General features: G+C 40.2%; 1 protein-coding gene across 5 annotated transcripts; it reads left to right on the forward strand.

The window, feature by feature from the left end:
• Nucleotides 1–4770: 4770 nt before the first annotated feature.
• On the forward strand, nucleotides 4771–13917 carry LOC136476158 (uncharacterized). Of its 5 annotated transcripts, none has more exons than XM_066473880.1 (13): nucleotides 4771–4955; nucleotides 5296–5411; nucleotides 5751–5808; nucleotides 6335–6440; nucleotides 7810–7896; nucleotides 7991–8090; nucleotides 9070–9198; nucleotides 9387–9780; nucleotides 10225–10288; nucleotides 11092–11187; nucleotides 11278–11374; nucleotides 12639–12767; nucleotides 12944–13917. In XM_066473880.1, exons 2-13 carry the CDS (start codon nucleotides 5347–5349, stop codon nucleotides 13767–13769), a joined length of 2151 nt encoding a protein of 716 aa, XP_066329977.1. In that variant the 5' UTR covers nucleotides 4771–4955; nucleotides 5296–5346; the 3' UTR covers nucleotides 13770–13917. The 5 variants fall into 5 exon arrangements, with proteins under 5 accessions (XP_066329977.1, XP_066329979.1, XP_066329978.1 ...); XM_066473882.1 differs by having other exon boundaries at nucleotides 10225–10282; XM_066473881.1 differs by having other exon boundaries at nucleotides 6335–6435; nucleotides 7808–7896.
• Nucleotides 13918–15822: the final 1905 nt, after the last annotated feature.

A 15822-nucleotide genomic window follows, 5' to 3' on the forward strand; every position in this document is an offset into this window, starting at 1 on the left:
CCTAGTAATATTCTACTTAGCGAGGGCTTCATCCCGAAAATTTCAGGTTTTAGGCACGCAACTGTTCTCGATCTATGCCTATCTGAAGGGAAGGCTGAGAACTTTAGGGTAACATCGTGAGTTCGTTTTGTAGCTACTAAACTTTTGTGTTTGTCAACTCTTTGTTTTTCTAGTGACTTGTGATGAACAGAATCGACCACTAACAGTTTGCTTACAAATTAATGAATGCCACTCAGTGGATACCACGCTCCTGAGTTGTTTTATGGCGAGTACTCTGTGAAGTCCGATGTGTACAGCTTTGGTGTACACTACCAGAAATACCCTTATACATGACGGTTTACTTTCGTCATAGACAAGCGAAAATACGTCACGATTAACTTACCATGACCATTGGAAAAAACGTTCTATATCTCGCGTCATACATTTATTGAACCAATATAAGTCGTTGGCATTTGTGTTCGTCATGAATCCCTAGAAGCCCATTCAGCCCAGACTAGGCCCGATAGAGTGTGACAAAATAGACTGTAATATCCATCTACCACGTATGATGTTTCTCGTCACAAATTTGAGGTTCCATGTAATCGTCACGTGTACATCAAATTTGACCATCATAGATTATATAATAAAAATCACATAAAGCCCAACAATTTGGTTATTTTCCAGTATATTAACACAAGATGTTCTGATCATCATAAAACTTGAAACACAAAAATAGGTCCTTGTCGACCTTCACATCTATTACAATAGCATTCTAGATAGCTAGTTCATAGGCTTGAATTTTTTTGCTATATAGTGACACTTCTTCAAAAAAAAAAAAATCCATTGCATTATGGTCCCGGTCTCTGTACTTGTCTCCTAAAAATGACAAATGAGCAATATTAACTCATATGTAGGCAAATTAAACCGTATACAATGAACAAGGCATCAAGTAATGTACAGTAAGCAGAAGGAACAACCCTATAGTCAACCGTACGAGTTAGAAGGCAAAAGCAAAATTTTGGTCCTACATCATCCAAAAATGACACATTCTGGTTATCAACTACAACATCTAAAAACAAAGAACATTACACAAATCTTCTTGCAAGTGCTTCTTTTGGATCCTACAAGCACAAGGTGTCAACAAATTGAGAATGCAAGATATGGCTAAGTGCATTAATTTGATCCCACAAAAAATAAATCAGTAGTAGGTTTGAGGCTTGCAGCAACACATTCAATAAGCCAGAAACTGAGGAGCAGCAACATTCAGTAAACTAACAGGTTGGTGCATGGAAAGGGACCATACCTTCAAGGTTGATCTCCAGGTTTGTGATGCCAGCTTCAAGTTGGTAACGATGATAGCCCTCATGAAATGCCTCAACGCTGCCAAAGAGAACACAATCACACAATCTCAGAAATGTTGCACTACAAATATTTTCCTTGAGATCTAACTCAAGTATCTAAATATTATCCAAGTATGAATGACTACAGCTTCACTGTATCTAAGAATGTTACCCCATATGAAGAAATGTTTTTCTCCTGACAAATGCTAACGGCAGGGTACATAGGAGTTGTGTTAAATAGGAGCAGTGTTAAATAGAAGCAATGTTAAGACAAGGTAAATAACAGTGCACTAGTACAAAATAAATGCATAGGAAGATTAATGTGAAAAAGAGACATCGCACCAAATCTCATTCAAGGTGAGAAAGCTATCAGTTCATCGCTCTAAGTGTTGAGGTAGCAAAAATCTATCAGCTATCAGTTTATCACAAATAGCCACGGGCATAAATCTGTCGGCTTATGTTCATCACATGATTTGTAAAACATAGTTGATCTAAAGGGATTAATACAGGAAAGTGAAGATCACCATTTGACAGACACTCTGCTTGCACGCCATTTGTTGCAGCATTATCTCCATCTCCATCTGCTCCTTGTTCTTGAATACGAACAACACAGAAAAAGAAGAATCAGATTATAGATAGAAGAAAGGCATGGCAAATTTGAGAAAGATGATGACATATTAGAGAAGCAGATCAGGTAAGATAATATTGGTATGAATATTAAAACGGTATACAACCATGAACCTGTTGAATCAGGGATAGGTTGTCCCTCGGCTAGTTAGCTCGGCGCGGGAGAGGGCGCTGCCACCGGAGGCGCTCTGTCGCCAAAGGGGATGCTGCCACCGGAGGTGCTCCGTCGCTGGAGGGGGCCGCCGTAGGAGAGTGCCATCACCGGAGGGGGCTCTGCCACTGGAGGCGCTCCATCGCCGGAGGAGGCCGCTGTAGGAGGGAGCCGTCACCGGAGGGTGCTCTACCACTGGAGGCGCTCCATCGCTGAAGGGGGCCGTCGCCGAAGGGGGCCCTGACACCGGAGCTGCTCCGTCGCCGGAGGGAGCCCGATCTGCTTTAGAGAGAGACGAGAGAAAGACGGCTGGTGGTGGGAGATGCTCGATGCACAACCCTAAGTCTGTTGTTATATACTCGATACTTGTAAATGGACCGGCTGTTGGAGTCTAACTAAACCCATCTCTGATCCATGATGTTTTTAGAATACGTCACTTGTAAATCGTCATGTATCATGGAATTTCCTGTAGTGGTAGTACTTTTGGAAATAGCAACAGGCGGCAAAGCTACATCATTTTGTAGAGAAGATACCGATGACTTCCCAAGATATGTAAGTTAAACGTCATTCCTCATACATCCAACTGTAATTGCAATAGAACTAAAAGAAGCTGCATGTAGCATAATCAGCAAAAGTGACATTGTCTAGGTTATGAATTTTGAAATAGTAATGTTTTTTGAAATGAATGAAATAGTAATGCTAAGTTTCATTTCTACATAATGGTGGTTATTTTCTCACTGTGAACCTTGGATATTTGTTATGTTTGGCAAAGGTTCGACAACATTGGACCCAGGGAACGGCTGATCAGTTGAAAGATCCAAGAATTGGTGACGCTCCTAAAGGAGAGTTTGAAAGATGCATTCATATAGGTGTCCGTTGTGTTCAGGAAGATCCAGCCGTGAGGCCTACCATGTCATTCATCAGGAACACATTATCAGCAATCCGGCTTTAGTTGCGAACTTGCAATCGAAACACATTGTGATACTACTATATATATATATACTTATCTAGTATTGTCGTACTGTAGAAATCAAAGAACTGGGATGCTGTTGTAATAGGTTATAGTTGCACTGACATCTTAACTCTTGTTTTAATCATTCTTGCTCTTTAACTGTGTTATTAAGTTATGCTTTGGATATGACACTATATAATACCAGCTTTCTAGTGAAATTATTTTCCAGCTAAACGCTGTATGCACGGTGTGAAATGTATAGCATATCTGGAAGTCAAATCCACACGTTTTAAAGAATGTACAGTTTTTCATTATCCATCGTTGGATTTGGATCCTATCTCTATTTCTATTTACACATTACTGGTTGAATGATCGATATTTAGAATAGTCATTGGAAAAGCAGGAATAATCAATTTAAGTATATGACATATGGGCCGACTGTAGACTTCCGACCTTTCCTTTCCATAATGGTATTTTTCACCGACATGATGATGGGTCGACCGAGAACATGTTAATGCATGCATGGGAAAGTAGGGCTATAGATGCATCATGGCCAATTGTGTGGCATGACACGAGGAGAAAATTAGATATTTGAGACTCCAAACATTACGCTTCGCTGTTTTGCTACTTCGTAAAAATAGACCTCCAAACATGTGACACTTGATTTTCTTGTTATTTTGTGTATTTTCTCTCTTTTTCTAGTATTTCTTCATGTATTTGACAAATGGAAGGACGTTTTTACCCTCTGGTCTTTTGCACCTTACGTGCCTACCGCTGAAAGAAACACCGTGGCCGCCGTGGCCTTCTGGTGTGGTGGGCAGGCACCGTGGCCTTGTCCTGTGCGTAGGCAGGCAGGGTCAGGAACCGTGGCGGGCGGTGCTAGCGTCCGATTGGGCGGACGGTAACCTCCGTCCGGTACCTTCCCGCCTAATTAATTCCCAACCCCGCAAGGAGCGCACACAAACAATCGACTTGTTCGTTGGTTGGTTTCTAGTTAGTTTAGGCTAGTTGATGTTGATTTGGTATGAGAGAAAAATACTGTTGATTGGCTGATTTAGGCTGACTGAAACCAAAGAAAAATATCCCAGGAGCAGTTAGCGCGGGTTAATTTGCGCAGGCTAGCCCCATCGCATGGGCCCATCCCACTCTCATCTCACGCAGTAGTGACTTTCAACTTAAAAAAAATTATACCTCCTAAACCAAACATCCAAATTAAATTTCAACAAGAGCCGGTATTAGTTGGCATCGATCGACCGGTACGTGATGGAACGGCTTCTGCTTCTATACCAATTTACGCACCAGTACTGTGCTAAGATATTTTACTTATCATATTCCAGTATCAGAATAGAATTATAAGCTTGGTTTACGGTTTGCATGGATTTCCTCGTATCTATCCCAATTCATATATGTTGGAGTAAATTAGAGTAGAACTTAAATTAATTTACACTGTAATCTATCTCAACGTATGTGTATTAAGATGAACACAGAAATATCCAAACAAGATGCACATGTATCAGCCTTAAATTCTACTCAAACCCATTTCAGCAAAACATGAATTGAGATCGATACATGTGTATAAAAATGGCTCGAAGAGTGAAACACGTTACCAAAGTCAGTGGAAATTGACCGTGGGGCCTTTCCAGCCTTCCACATACAGCTGAGGTGCTGCCACTTACTCGTGCTACGGGACAGCTGGCGCGTGAGCCACGCTTCTTGAACTCCTCGCCATCGGAACCGGAGTCGTGTCACACTATATGCTCTCACACCATCCTGCTCCTCCTCCCTGCCCGTCCGCTTCCCCGGCGGCCTGGTAGTCGCGGTCTCGCTCCGGCACCCGCCACCCGCCACCGATAAAGCCCACCTCGAACTCGTCGTCCTAGTGGCTGCTCTCCTCCCACTCCCGACGGTACGGAAATGCAGATCCGCGGGGACCTGGATTGATTCCTTCTTCTGTGAACAATCAAACGCGAATCACTTTAGGGCACGTTCGGTTAAGCTAAAACCTAGCCAGGAATAATTCCAATTGACGAAGCCTATTCAAATTAGAATACGAAACCAGCCTGGATTATTACCAGGGAGCCATTCCCCTTTAACCGAACGGGCCATTAGCAATTTGGTGGCCGCGGTGTAGTAGTACTGTTACCAGTTTATTTCCCCCAAAAAAGGAGTAACTGGGGTTCGATTCGACTGCAACTGCTAACTGTACTGTTTCACCGTTCTAATCTCTATCCATATGTTTTATCCAGGCTTCAGGCGAGGCTTGTGGTGGGATCGGAGCCACTTATCTGAGCGCAGCCATGGAGCAGAGTAGCGATGGGATGCCAATCAGCCAGCGGGGAGTTATCCCCATGGGGGAGTTGCCGTCAGTTTTTCTTCTGCAGCATTAAGACTTGTATCATGCTATGGAAGCTTTGATTCTTCGAGAATCTGGTGGCGACTTGCTTCAGTAGAATGGGGGCTTCAGCTTCCTGTAGCGTTAAGATTCAGCAGAGTTTTTTCAACTTAATTAATCTGAGTATAGGCATTTCGCATTACTAGCACTCCCTTTCCACTTCTTTTTATGGGGATATATTCCTTAGTATGTATATACTTTTTGTTGACCATTATTAAAACACAAGAATCAAAGTTATCATTGTGACTTAAAAACTTGATAAGAGGACTGATTACATAATGTTCACTTGATTATTGCTTCCTCTTTTAGGAGGGCTAACAGTCCAACAGAACACTCAAGCAAGTCAGATGAGGTTGCTCAAGACATGGTAATGCCGTATCCATGCAGTGCTACCAGACAGAATACTCCAAACACTTTTGTGTTTCCATATATGGACATCTATTGTACTACTGTTTACAGGGAACCATTCTTGATATTTCAGAACAGTTTTACTATAATTTCAAAGCAGTGTTTACCTTATTCATTTATAACAAACTGCCAAGAAAGTCCATTGTCAACTGATGGATACGGTGTTTAAAGCTTTACTTATTTCTAGACCAAGTGTTTTGTTACTGTAACAAAAGTAACCAGTGAGGAATTTGCATTTAACTTTCTATCGAACGCTTTTTGTGCATGCAACTCTACGTTTATATAGCACCAAGCCACCAATGCCATGGCTGCCTGTTTCCTCTTTTACTTTATTCATTAGAAACGTTGATTCAAGAATTTTTATAAATACTGATTTTGTTATTCCCTTTTCTGTGATCTAGCTGGATCGTTAGTTCTTTTTGGTAGTTTTGTGGATCTTGTTAATTGAATGGTATCATGGTTCTGAGGTCATTTTTTAACTGCAGTTGCAGAGTGATATACCAAATGAAACTGTGAGGCATTGCCAAAATGCGGAATCAGAAGAGATAGAAAGTTGGCTTTTAGCCTTGCAAGCTCATTTAAAGAAAGGAAGTTAGCAATATTCTAACTATTTTTTGTCTACATCTCACTACTTCTATTTATTTGCTAGAATGCACCTTTATTTTTTACCTGTTTGCTTGTCCAACTAGTGGGACATTTCGGCTGATGATGACTACAAATTAGTTGGATTTTTTGGAAGATTCTTCAGTACTTTGACTATTCTTGCTTATGCATAAAAGGTTGACTTTACCACTAGCTTTTAACAAAAGAAAAATTCATGTTGAAGCGCCTAGTGCTGGTGATAGAGACAGTTCTACCTGATGAGGCGTCATTTGATGAGTTCCAGACGGCATTCACCTTGCCTCTGTCGCCATCCAAGCGTGAGGCGATGAAGGTACTCTTCCCGGGTAGGAAGCAGCGGGCACTTGGTACCGTTAGCGCCGCCTAGGCTATCGTCAGTCTTTGTCGCACCTCTGGTTGCCAATGATAGGACACAACTTATTCATTTGGAATGTGCGCGGCCTGAAAATGCGGGCACGTTGCGCCGTCGTATGCGAGTCCTTGTTGCAAGAACGCGTCACCTTGCTTGGTCTGGTAGAGACTAAGCTTGATGTAATTATGCAAGCTGTTGAGGAGGGCCAGGAGTGGGCGATGGCTGGCTTCGCGCCCTTGTCGGTTCTAGCTCATCTGTAGTCGCAAAACACATTTGCAATGTAACAACTATACAGGATCCAGTAGCTAGGACTTTCAGGGTGACTGCTGGGGGCTTCTCGCCGCCAGCTTCTCCTTCTGTTTGGTTGTAAACTGCTTTCCCTCTTAATGAAAAACGGGTGTCAACCCGCTCGCGAAAAAAAACAAAAGAAAAATTCATATAAGGTACTAGCTTGTTGATTTGTCATTAGTTCCTGTGACACTCCATGATTCAATTTCTTGGAAAGAAAAACACTCCATGGTCCAAATTCCCCCTTACTCCGATTCAAGAAAGACCATGCATACATGTGCTTGTCATTCAACATACTATTTGTGTTGCTTTCTGCAAGTAAAGGTGAGCCAATAGTTGTGCTTGATTTCCTCAAGCAGTATATATGCCCTGTACCATGTTTCCAGGCCTTTGCTATCAAGGGAGGCCTAAACAATTATTCTCTTGCAAAGATACACAGATTTGCGACATTTGGCCTTAGTTTCATTCTGTATTTTGGATACACCTAAGTCCTTTGTCATATGATAGTTTACATGCTGATGCTTTTGTGCATCATTATACTGCTCTCCCATTGCATGCATGTACCCTCACCATCAACTTTTGATTTATAACTATTGCCTGCCCTATTGGTGAAAATTTCTTCTTCTCTACATTCGCATATTCATCGAATAGAAGTCAATCAATTATGTATTTAGATAATGTTTTTTTGGTTTAAAACAGAGGGAACTCCTCACAAGAAAATTGTCCACAGCTTCAAGGAGAGCAGTAGTTCCAAAAATCAAATACACAGATGGTCATCAGAGGAAAGTTGTTTAGACTATAATATTTATCATTCATATTGTATTTTGTATTTATTCAAATTTTTAGCTAATAGAAAGAAATTAATTTTCGTTCCAGGAAGATGAGGCGCTCACGCAAATGGTAAACAAACATGGGACGAAAAACTGGCAAACTATTGCATGTGCTATACCTGGCCGAACTGCGCATTCATGCTTGGCAAGGTAAATTGCTTGCACTGTACAGTTGGTTTAATCTTTTTTTCTATACTTGACAACCTTTGCTTCAATTCATTTTGAATTAGTTTTTTAGATAAGGATTTTGAATTAGTATATTAGACATGTTATATCCTCTAATGTTTATCATTTGGTTGGCTATTGTTTAGCTTGCATTGACAGCACAAGCTGTTACAACCACCATGGCAACAGCCTCATTATCAGCCTACCACTATTCTACGCTGAAACTGGCATAGCCTGTGTTGACATCATTACATGTTGCAGCCACTTCTAATTTGATTTTATAAAACTGTGTATTCCAAGTAACACACCAGATGGCTGCTTGTCACACAAATCACAAAAGATGTTCTTACCTTGTTGAGCCTCTTCGATCGTGGACGCCCATCCTTTGACTCTTGGAGGCAAAACTTCTTTGAGGAAGCTAGTCTACAAGCCCATAGATTTTGTGATTCAAAAAGATCAGCTTTCCTTTCCTTGTTGAGCCTCTTTGGCTAAGTTCAAGTTCCCTTTCTCGCCCTTCTCTTTGTCTGTTTTGTTTTCCTCTCTTAGTTTGTACAGTTGTTTTCCGTTGTTTCTCATTTTTAATAAAATTCTTACACTGGGGGCCTCCCCTGCTGTGTTTACGGTAAAAAAAAAAAGATTTTCTAAGGTTTGAACCTTTATCCACGTCCTTTAAGTGGAAATTATAATGCCTCTGCTGTGGCTGTAAATAAAGTATCTTTGCAACACTTCTGCTGCTGCAGGGGTTTTGTAGCTAAGCTGTAAGGGTCACAAATTTCTTCCAGATAAGATGTCCTGGAAGTTTTTTACACTCTTAATTTCATTAATCACTGTTATAAATTGGAAGCCTTAATGAATTAAAGTACTGACTAGTGAGAATGTCTAGTATAGCATTGCTGATCTGCATTCAGATTCATTAGCCATCTAATGTTTTCTTCACTTATGCTCTGATGGGTCTTAAACACAGATGGAAATACATTCTAGACCCAGCAATAAACAAAGAGCCTTGGTCACAACAGGAGGAACTAAGATTGATTCGTGCACAGCAAGTTTATGGAAACAAATGGTGTAAAATGGTCAAACATTTCCCAGGGAGGTAGGATTGGATGGAGACACCTGTAAAGAAAATAAAAAAAAATGTTCATAAAAAAATACCTCTCTTTATGTTGGTTATTGTTATTGTTGATTTTAATTGATTCCCTTAATGAGAATTCAGTATGCATCTACCTGCTTCAAACCTCCTATGAGTATAGCACTAAAATTGTTGACCCCATGTACAATCAGGACAAATGATGCACTCAAAGAACATTGGAGAGGTGCTATGAAAAGAAAACTGGATTCATATTTGGCCTCAGGATTGCTCGAACACATTCCAGACCTGCAAGATGATGTATCATTTCCACAGAGCAATCAGTCAGATATTCCAAAGGACTGCAAAGCTGCATCTGATAGAAATAGATTTTCATCACGTTTATCAACAAACCCCAAACTTAAACAAGAGCTCACAGAACTGGTTGAAAATGCTAATACATCGGCAAGAAAAAGCTCTGACTTATTCTATGCTAAAGCAACTGATACCCATTCAGCAAAAATCTCAGAAATGACAATGGCCAAATCACAGCAGTGTGCAGGAACAAGAAAGAAGCTGGCTTTTCTGTCAACCCCAGTGGAGCTCAAGGTGTGAACTGTTGCCAAAGCTTTGTTGTTGTTTCATTTACATTTTTTTTCTTGCCGTTCAGATTAATATGCAGTTTTATGTAACTGATAACGTGTGTATTGATTGATTTACACCAAATTGCCAAGGACAGCCTTTCGTAACCATGGATGCTGTATCTGAAGCAGTAGTACTTCTCAACCAGCTGTTGTATTATTATAAAAGTTAGCTAGCAAAGAACATGCACTATAATTGATTGTCAAAAGCTTTGTGGATGCATTGAAAGCCTGTTTATGCTTTCACTTGACTCATCAGAAAGGTTGGTTTGATATTTTATATGAATGTTGAGTTTGTTCCTAGTTTGTGATCCAACTGAATGATTGTTTGCACTTACTTTTTGATACTTTTGTATTTGTGTTATTCTAATGGTATCTAAGTGCTTTTGTCAGTTTTTAACTATGGATGCAGAATGTTGTACCACATGAAACCACCATACATTGCCATGATATGGAATCAGAAAAGACAGGTAGAGGTTAGAATGCACCTTCATTATTAGTAGTACTAAAGTAGTTGGAGTTCCATTTATTGAAGATGATTCAGATTCCTGCTTATGTATACAAGTTTGACTTTACTATAAGGTGCATCTATGCCAAAGGGCGCCTAGCTCAAACGGTTAGGTGACCCAGCGGCACTCCTCAGGTCCTGGGTTCGACTCCCCGTGGGAGCGAATTTCAGGCTGAGGTTAAAAAAATCCCCTCGTCCGTCCCCATAACCAAAGCACTAGGGGGGCACCGGCCCAATTCTCACTTGGGCGACAGAAAGCCACCGTGTAAGGGTGGGGGCGGGGGTTTTCTCGGCCGGGTGAAAAGGTCCTTCTTATTTGAAATGCTGCGGGGGCAGTCTTAAACCCCCCGGTCGAGTTTTTTTTTTATAAGGTGCATCTATCTAGTGGAAGATACTACCTCCAGTGACATACACAAAAATGCTATCTCATACTTTCTTTCTCGATTTCAGCAAAAATGCTTACTCAAAGTTGAACGTGATTTCCCAAATTTAAATATTCTGTTTTATGAAGGTGGGGTTCAACAGCCATATGATTATACCTGGGCCAATTCCAAACCATATTTCTTTCACATACTGTTGGGTACTTTGTAGCATAATAGTTTGCATGTGATCTCTTCTTGCATCATTATGATATTATTGCTGTTACAGATACCTCATGGTCAGCTTTCATATATAACTATCATCTGTCGTATTGGTTAAATTTTATTTGTTATATTCACATCTTTGTGGAATAGAAGTGTATGTATTTAGATTTTTTTTTATATCAAACAGAGGGCCCACTGTGCAAGAAAAATGCCCACTGCATCAAGGATGGAAGTAGTTTAAAAATTCCTGAAAGGACCAAAGGCAAATGGTTAGCAGAGGAAAGTTGTTTGGACCAAAACTTTTATGTAGTATGTCAACTTGGGCCTGTTTCATCATGACCACTGAGAAAAAAAAATATTTTCTTCCAGGAAGATGAAATTCTCACTAAAATGGTTGCCAAACATGGGAAAAACTGGCAAACTGTTGCATCTGCTATACCTGGCCGAGAAGTGAAACAATGCCGAATCAGGTAATTAACTATTGGTTTGTTGTACTGTAAGGTTAGTTTCTTTTTTATTTGTAGAAGTGAAAATGTTTCATCTTTTTTATCTTAAATTTATATCTTGTGTAGGTCATATCCTCATGTGTTTATCATTTGGTTGCTTATGTTTAGCTTGTATCGCCACCACAATCCGCAGCAACCACCATGTCACTGTTTACTAGTTAGCAGGGCTCAAATAGGACCCCAAGTCCTGAGTTTGACTCCCTGTGGGAGCGAATTTAAACGGGCCTAGGTCAAAAAAAATACCCCTCATCAGCTACAGTCCTGAGTTATACGAGCAACCACATGAGTCATGTGTCCTGGGCACTTGGTGGCATGTCCAGGGCAGCCAGCCTTTGGGGTGTTTCTCGACCTGCGCGTGAGAAGCTTCTTCTTAATGCAATGCCATGGGGGCGGTCTTTTCCCTGCAGGTCGAGTTTTTGTAGAGTAACACTGTTCTGCTCTGAACATGCAGTCTCATTTGTTACAAGTTTGCTCTCTGTTAGTTTGTGGTCTCAAGCAAAAAAACTAGATGCTTGCTGCTTGTGGCCAATGTGGTCTGCGTTTTTATAATTGCAAGATTCTATTTCTGTCCATATAATAGGAACCATAAAAGTGAGATGCCATCTTGTGTCCACATAATAGGAATCATAAAAGGAAGATGACATCTTACAGCCACATCCTTAAAAATTATGCCTCCGCTGTGAATGTAAAAAGGAATAAGCTATTTGTTTCCAAATACAGTCCCTTCAACACTTAGGCCTTCTCCAGTGGTTGATCTGAACCTCTGGCGCACAAATGTCATGTCACACACCTCGTGATGTTGCAGAGTCTTCACCAGTGGTAGCATTATATTGCTCGCATCCTTTGGGATCCCACAATAGGGAAGAAGCAATTAAAATACTACACTCTTTGTCTCTATCTCGCACCAGTATGCCTGTTTGTAAGAGCTTTAATTTTTTTTATTGCCATGATTTGAACCTTGTTTTTGTGTCAATGCAAAGACTCTTTGCATGGTTCGGTGTCCTCCGGTGGTACGAATCGACTCAAATAACGTTGACACTATTCATTCGTTAATCATTGTTGTTAATTAGAAGCCTTTTATTAGAACCTTGTTTTTTTTATTGCCATGATTTGAACCTTGTTTTGGAGTATTTACTAGCAAGAATGTCCATTATGCATAGACTGCATTCAAATTTTCATTAGAACTGAATTTTTTTCTTCACTTTGTGCTGATGGGCCTTCAATATAGATGGACACGCAGTCTTGACCCAGCAATAAACAAAGAGGATTGGTCAGAACAAGAGGAGCTAAAATTGATTCGAGCTCATCAAATATATGGAAGCCAGTGGCTTAAAATGGTCAAACATTTCCCTGGGAGGTATGATTGGATGATTTTACTGTGCAAAAAGAAAATGTGTGCTTCCCCCATCATCAGTTTGTGCTGCGTCCAATATTCCCTCTATTTTTCAGTTACTGTCATTTTTCAACCTTTTGTATAATCCAGTATCTCTGTAACCTACTGATGTGTGTTTGTTATATTGTGTATATAACCAGGACAAATCATGCACTCAAAGAACACTGGAGAGGTCGGATGAAAGGAAAATTGAATTTTTATTTAGCCTCAGGATTGCTACAACAAGTTCTGGACCTGGAAGAAGATATATCAGTTCCAGAGAGCAGTCAGTCAGAAATTCCGAAGGACAGTGTTCCAGAGAGCAGTCAGTCAGATATTCTGAAGGACAGCCAGGGTTCATCTGACAGAGGTCCGCCATCAGTTTTACGAACACGGCCCAAATCTAAACAGGATCTCCCAGAACTAGATGGAAATGCTGGTACATCAGGAGAAGAAACTTCTGATTGCATTTGTCCTAAAGGGCCCAATGCCCATTCAGCTAAAGTTTCTGAAAAGCTAATGGCCAAATCAAAGCAGCGTGCCAGAGCCAGAAGGAAGTTGGATTTTCTGTCAACCCCAGTGGAGCTCAAGGTATGCACTGCTGCAGCAAGTTGTCAAAGGCCTCCCCTGAAAATGGATCAAACAAGTCCAGTGGCCGAAAACATCTCTCCATCAGATGTATGTCAAAACATTTCACAGAATGTTCCATCAGAACGTGTGGATGCCGTCATACCGCTGGCTGCTAATAACCACCATCCCAATTATTTCCATTCACCAGCAACCCCAGATCCTTTCTCTCTTGAGATTAATGAGGCGAACGCATCAGATCTTCTGGTTCTGGACATGTCCTACTGTGATGGCTTAATAATCGATTCTCCTCGTTATCCACATGACAGTAGCTTCATATACAAGAAAAAGTTACCGACACAAAATGCAACTTCGGGTATTGCACTTGCTCTGTTACACACTTTTGGTAGCAAGAGATGATGAACTCGTCTTCCTAAAATCCAGCAACTCCCTGTACTTGTTGCATGTTGGATGGAACGTGTATCTTGTCTTGGCAAAAATAATTGCATTGCTGTTCTGTTAATGTCACTGCCTCAGTGGTTTGGAGAGCAGTTTTCCTTTTGCAGGTTTGAAGGGCATTTTGAGGGGGATTATAGGTCATCTCTAGAAATGAAATTTTCTGGTTTTTAGAAAGACTAGAAATCCTAAGGAAACAGAGGTTTTCTTTTGGCCTGTTTGGTTCCCTACGTCCTGCCTGGCGGGATGCAGGGTGCCATCGTTTGGTTGCCTGCTCCTGCGGTCGAGCCGCGCTTGCAAAAGGCACCCCGTGGCCAGGCTCTGTGGGAACGAGCGAATCGGCCGTTTCTGCCAGGCCTGGCTCGCTCGATGCAGCTGCTTACTCATCTAATGATGCTATTAGTGTATGATAAGTAAATATTAAGTGATATTAATGTGTTTAAGACATAATCAGAATAAAAATTATAATTACAACCTTAAAATATTTTATCTCATGCAACATATCTTCATATAGTCAATCAAACAGCATTTCCTTTCAGCCAGGCTAAGTAGGTACAAAGTCAACCAAACACGACTGCATTGTATGCACTTAGCCTGTCCAATGTGAGCCTACGAGCTAGGCTCTACCAGTACGTGAACTAAACGGTAAGCCCGGGCAGTTTGGTTTCTCGGTTTTTAAAGAAAATCAGTTCTTATAAAATAGGAACCTATCGGTTTTAAAAAATTCTCGGAACCGATCATTTTGGTTTTCAGTTATTTCGGTTCGGTTTCGGTTCTAACCGAACTAACCGAATTTTTTGAGAAGACCTTAAGGCAACAATAAATATACATGTTGTAAGGCAAATTTATGCAACACTATATTAATTTTTAATAATAATTATTATTAGAAAACAATAGCAATATAGTAACATAAATATATAGCATGTCAAATATAAAACACCACACATAAACCAAACATAATCTTACAAAATATGAGTAAGTGTAGTATAATTCATGTAATTTTGTTCTTTCAGTTAATTCGGTTATCCGAGAGTAGGAACCGAATTTTGTTCGGTTATTTTGGTTCCTCAATATCAGGAACCGAATTTTTTAGTTCCGGTTCCTTCGGTTTCGGTTCCAATTAGTTTGGTTCGGTTTTTGGTTTTCGGTTAATTTTGCCCAGACGTACTAAACGGGCCCTCATGCACTTTTTTTGGGTTGGAAAGGTCCCCATAACTCTTTTTATGCAAACCACAGTACATATCTTATAAACACCATGCTCAAAATGACTCATGTCGTTGGTAACTGAAATCAGTGAAATATATCCATGCCTTTCTAAACTATGTGTTATTAAAAATTTTAAAAAGTTGATAGGTAAGGGATAAGTTAGTCTTTTACTAGGCTTCTTATTAGGTTCCAAAATTGTTGCGCTTTGGGACAAGGGAGTAGCCATATAAAAGAGGCACGTGCATTGGGCATCAAATATGAAATTTGATCCGTCGTGGTAGACTGGTGGGGGTGTAACCACGTTCGTTAATCATCTATAAACTATTGCTTGGTTCTAATAAAAATTCATTGTGTGTTGGAGCCCTTAGATACCTAATAAAATTTAGCATTTTCCTTAATCTGATTCACCGTGATAAGTCCCCAACTTCATATGCTGCGCATATGCATCCTTCTCCTCAACGTGATACAGTACAAGTGAAGCTGTGGATTCATTGTATATCCATCCTTAATCCATCTATAATTTAATAAAGACAGAACATCCATTGAAGTCAAATACACAGAAATTAGTTAAATGCCCATGCAAATTCATAATTTTGCCCACTTAATTATTTTTTAAAATCAATTTCCCAAAAAAATAGTGAATAAAAAACTAGATGAGAACACAACTTCCGCCTTCAAATTAAAATTTCCATTTGAGATACACATTATATGCATTAAATTCACAATTGTCCATGACGCTAGATCCATTCTCTAGATTTGCATTTGTGCTTAAGTCTATTTTTTTGGCAAGATGAATCTCAATACTCCCACG

Source organism: Miscanthus floridulus, chromosome 8 (genome assembly GCF_019320115.1).
Source record: "Miscanthus floridulus cultivar M001 chromosome 8, ASM1932011v1, whole genome shotgun sequence".
In the NCBI taxonomy this organism is placed as follows: Eukaryota; Viridiplantae; Streptophyta; class Magnoliopsida; order Poales; family Poaceae; genus Miscanthus; species Miscanthus floridulus.